This window comes from Apium graveolens, chromosome 2 (assembly GCF_009905375.1).
Source record: "Apium graveolens cultivar Ventura chromosome 2, ASM990537v1, whole genome shotgun sequence".
In the NCBI taxonomy this organism is placed as follows: Eukaryota; Viridiplantae; Streptophyta; class Magnoliopsida; order Apiales; family Apiaceae; genus Apium; species Apium graveolens.
In genome coordinates, this window is record NC_133648.1 from 306,867,203 (window position 1) to 306,871,112 (window position 3,910).

The 3,910-nt window shown below is 38.5% G+C and overlaps 1 protein-coding gene across 1 annotated transcript; it reads right to left on the minus strand.

Annotated features, from left to right (window-relative positions):
• Positions 1-790: 790 nt before the first annotated feature.
• LOC141708670 (putative pectinesterase/pectinesterase inhibitor 59) lies at positions 791-3,701 on the minus strand. Its single transcript, XM_074512413.1, has 2 exons — positions 2,471-3,701; positions 791-1,947 (listed from the first exon to the last, which is right to left on the minus strand). The coding sequence occupies exons 1-2, from the start codon at positions 3,390-3,392 to the stop codon at positions 1,253-1,255; spliced, it is 1,617 nt and encodes a 538-aa protein (XP_074368514.1). The 5' UTR covers positions 3,393-3,701; the 3' UTR covers positions 791-1,252.
• Positions 3,702-3,910: the final 209 nt, after the last annotated feature.

The following is a 3,910-nucleotide window of genomic DNA, read 5'->3' on the forward strand; positions in this document are numbered from 1 at the left end:
TTGGGACTATTTTAGATTCCTCATCAAAATCAGCGCCCACATTCCGAGGGGTAATCAGCGGATTGTATCGTAGGATTAGTTTTCGGATCGGTGAACCCCAGATTGCCCTGCTCATCGTTTCTGTTAGTCATCGTCTCAGATCTCGGGACTTAATCTCGTATTTCCCATAGACAGCGTGAAATATTATAACCAATTTTCTGCCAACTCAGTCTTCGTCCAGATGAATAGACTTCGGCCTGCAAAGAGAATAATGCGAGGGATGATCCCCCGAATCACCTCCGGTATGAGAATAAATTAACTGGTTTTGATATGGATAATTCGGAGTTTAAGATAGTAATGTGATCTGAATGTGTGTTGATGAATTATCTTCATCGTGGATATAACCTGGATTGTTAATGTTACACCTCGGAGTTATCGGCCGGTTCCACCAAAGGAGGGACGTGGACGTTGTGGCTGACAGATCAAGTCTTCGTCTATCTTGGGCCGTCCATCTTTGCTTTAATAGGAAAGACACGCTTCGGCCCATAAATGTTTCTAGACTTTATCAGCCCAAATAGATGGGTTTCCAACAATTTCAATTATATAATATACTTAAAATTCCGTCAAAATTTGATTAATTTAATCATTAAAATTCAAAACATGACAATTAAAAAAGGACGGAGGAAATATTAGAATTTCAAATTTCAACGAGAATAAAAAGGACATCTCTTTATTATGAAAACAAACTGCAAATGTAATTTTTTTTAAGAAAAATATATCGATAAGTTCTGTACTTATTAAAATACCCCTATTACTAGACCCAAAAGAAATGCCTCTCTTGCATTAACATTTAATGTTGGTAAAAGAAATTTGTATCTCGTAAGCCAAACGAGAGTACCTGATCTCATCCACTTGGAAATTCGCATCAAACTCTTTAAAGATGGCTCTTTGAGTATATTATTTGGGCTTTTTCTCCTATGTGGTCTTCGAAGCAATCTTCCCATGAAATCGACAAAAAATATCCGGACTTTTGAAACAGGCCCAGTAATTTAAACATAAATCTCACAAACCATTAAAAATTAAAAATTAGATAAAGCCTCTCACAAACTCACTCTCACAGCTGAAAGTTATAAATCTCCCTTTCACCACTGTGACGCCTAAATTTTCAAACCACAATATTTCCGCATAGAAGTATGCGACATTTATATTGTACACTATAAATTAAAATGTAGGTGAATCATAAAACTGATAAATTAGTGACAGAACTGATAGATTAGAGGCCAGAACTATAGGGAACTCCAGTGGCTCTTAACCATGTCCGACCTGATATAAGATTGTTCACCGTGAACTTAGAGGCCTCGCTGGCACTCCTAATAACGCGATAACCCTTCCATTTCACCCTGTTTCGAGTTGAAGAACCAGGCCCCATATTTTTATACTCTCCGTAGTACAATGTGTTCCATGCAAACCTTGTGTTCTCCCATGCCAACCAACCCTGTGGACTTACTAAATTGTCTATGTAAGTCTTTAGTAACACTGTTCTCGAAAATTGCTGCCATGGCCTCCCCAGGTACGTTCTAAAATCTCGTACCACCGGTCTAAGATCAGGTGCTGCCTTGATTACACTGTATTGGATTGAAATGCCAGTGTTTTGGTTGGGATCAATGCGACCTTGAGCTGTGATGACATTGACTTGGCCATGTAAAGGTCGTCGAACGTTGATAAGGCAGTTTTGGAAAACTACAGCTGCGTTACCAAAGATGAAGTCGATAGTTCCGTAAATGTAACAGTATTTGTAGAATTGGCGTTGGGCGTGGACAAAGAGAGTGTCTTGGTATCCTTCGAATCCACAGGAGTAGAAAACAGAGAAATCAGAGGCTGATCGCAGTGCGACTGCTTGTGCACTTTGTGGACCGGCTGTGTTGCGGAATGTTATGCCCCGGGCTATGAATCCAGTGCCATCGATTCCTGAACATTGAATTTTCAGACATGTTACCAAAGATTTAATTAGAAAAACAAACAGAATGCAAGCCTCAACATGATAGTACAGATGTACATCTGTAACTGATTGATAATAATTGATTGGGTATGATAATTGTGTTAAGTGCTCCACTTCTTAAACTTTTATCACAGAAGCAACTCATAATGATGTGCACTCGAGAACCATGTCATTTTTTTGTCTAAAGCCCTCTCTTCTCAAAACTTAAAGCACACGAGTTTAAAAATTATACTTTTGTTTTGTTCTCCCCGAATTTAAACTCGTGAACACAGTGTCAGGCGGTATTGCACGTATTTGGTTGAAGTTCTTAATTTGCAGAGTAAGAGCTTCCTCATACTTGCTGATTTATGTTCATTCCAATTTCCAAACCGATACGGTTTATTACCAATTATATAACATAATCATATGTGTTTAAAATAAATCAGTGCATGATTTATGTCGTTTTATTAATAAAACATGAGATTAAATTGAAAAACAGAGACAAAATTTTACCTGCAGTTGCAGAGCTGTAGGTTGTGAATCCTCTAGCAACGCTCCGGCTGCCTGAAATTACAGTATATCGCATCCCATCACCGACTAACATAATGTTGTTTAAGTTATAAGCAACCTCAATATTTTCCCAGTAAACACCTCTCTTCACATATATGATAAACCTCCCATTTCCCCTCCTCACTTTTGCTGCATAATTTAGAGCTGCCTGTATTGATGTAAACTTCCCTGATCCATCTTTCGCAACCACTACATTTGCCCTCCATGCCCATCGTGAAGATTGCAACAGCTTCCTGTCACGATCCCTGACCCAACTCGGAAACTCTGGATCTTTGTTATTTTGAACATCATTTTTGCGAGACAAAAAAGCTCGGTTAACAGCCAAGCAATCACTAATTAATTCTGAAACATTGTTAGTAGTAATTGGAGCTATAAATTTGGAAACATTTAGCTCAAACGACCCTGACCGACAAGTCTCAAGATTTGTTAGGGCAGCGCTTAGCCAAGTTTGAGCGTCAAAACTTGAGCAACCATTTTTACTTGAATTTCTTTTAATGCCTTCTAGCGTTCGGTTGAGCTGAAAAATAGTGTCACCGAATAGCCTGTTGCAATCAGTCCACGCCGCCTTCTTTCTCTTGCTTCCGCACTCAATTCCAAGCCTAGTCGTGCCGTTCTGTGCATGCAGAGCACGGTCAAGTGTTACTTGGAGCAACATTTTACGGAAATGAGCACGATTTTTTGGCCTGTCATGAGAATAATGGCCTAGAAAATACTTGCATGGTTCAGGATGAGGAGTTGTTTGGCACCAGTAGGAAATGTCGCGACCGGCTGCTAACAATTCATCGGATTCTGGTTGTGAATGAGTGATGTGAATGATGAAGGAGGCACAGATGTGTATCAGCAATAATAACATCTTAGTTGACATTCTAATTACAAATAAGTTGCTCCTCTTCTCTTAGTTTGGCTTCTTCTTTTTTCTCTCTTGTAATGGTTGTACTTGAGGCCTATGGTTAATGATCAGGTACAATTTATAAGATGTAATATTGATGGAATTCAGAGGGGTTGACTACAGAGTACAGATGACAAATATGTAATTGAAATGACAATGGGTTTGATCAAATGATCTAATTTCAAGTAGAGATGCACTACAGAATATATGTGTTATAATGGCTGCATTTTTTAATCAGAAGAAATGATTGCTGCGCATAATCTTCATCTTAAAGTTTGGTCCATCTGAGTCTGAGGACGGGTCGGTGTATTTGTAGCTAAAACTATTCAAAAGAAGTAGCGACAGGTTATACTGCATTTGAATGTCAAACTTGCTTTACGTTTACGTCTTTATTTTGTCACCATGTACTTTTATGGTTTTATGTCCCTTTTCACGATTTTTACATTTTCTAACAATTAACTTTGTCAAGGAACATGAGGTTTTAGTATAATCCT

Coding starts and splice junctions, on each gene's coding strand:
- LOC141708670 (XM_074512413.1), bottom strand. CDS start 3,392: ATGTCAACTAAGATGTTATTATTGCTGATACACATCTGTGCCTCCTTC. Junction 1,948..2,470: donor CTACAGCTCTGCAACTGCAG/GTAAAATTTTGT, acceptor TTCAATGTTCAG/GAATCGATGGCACTGGATTC.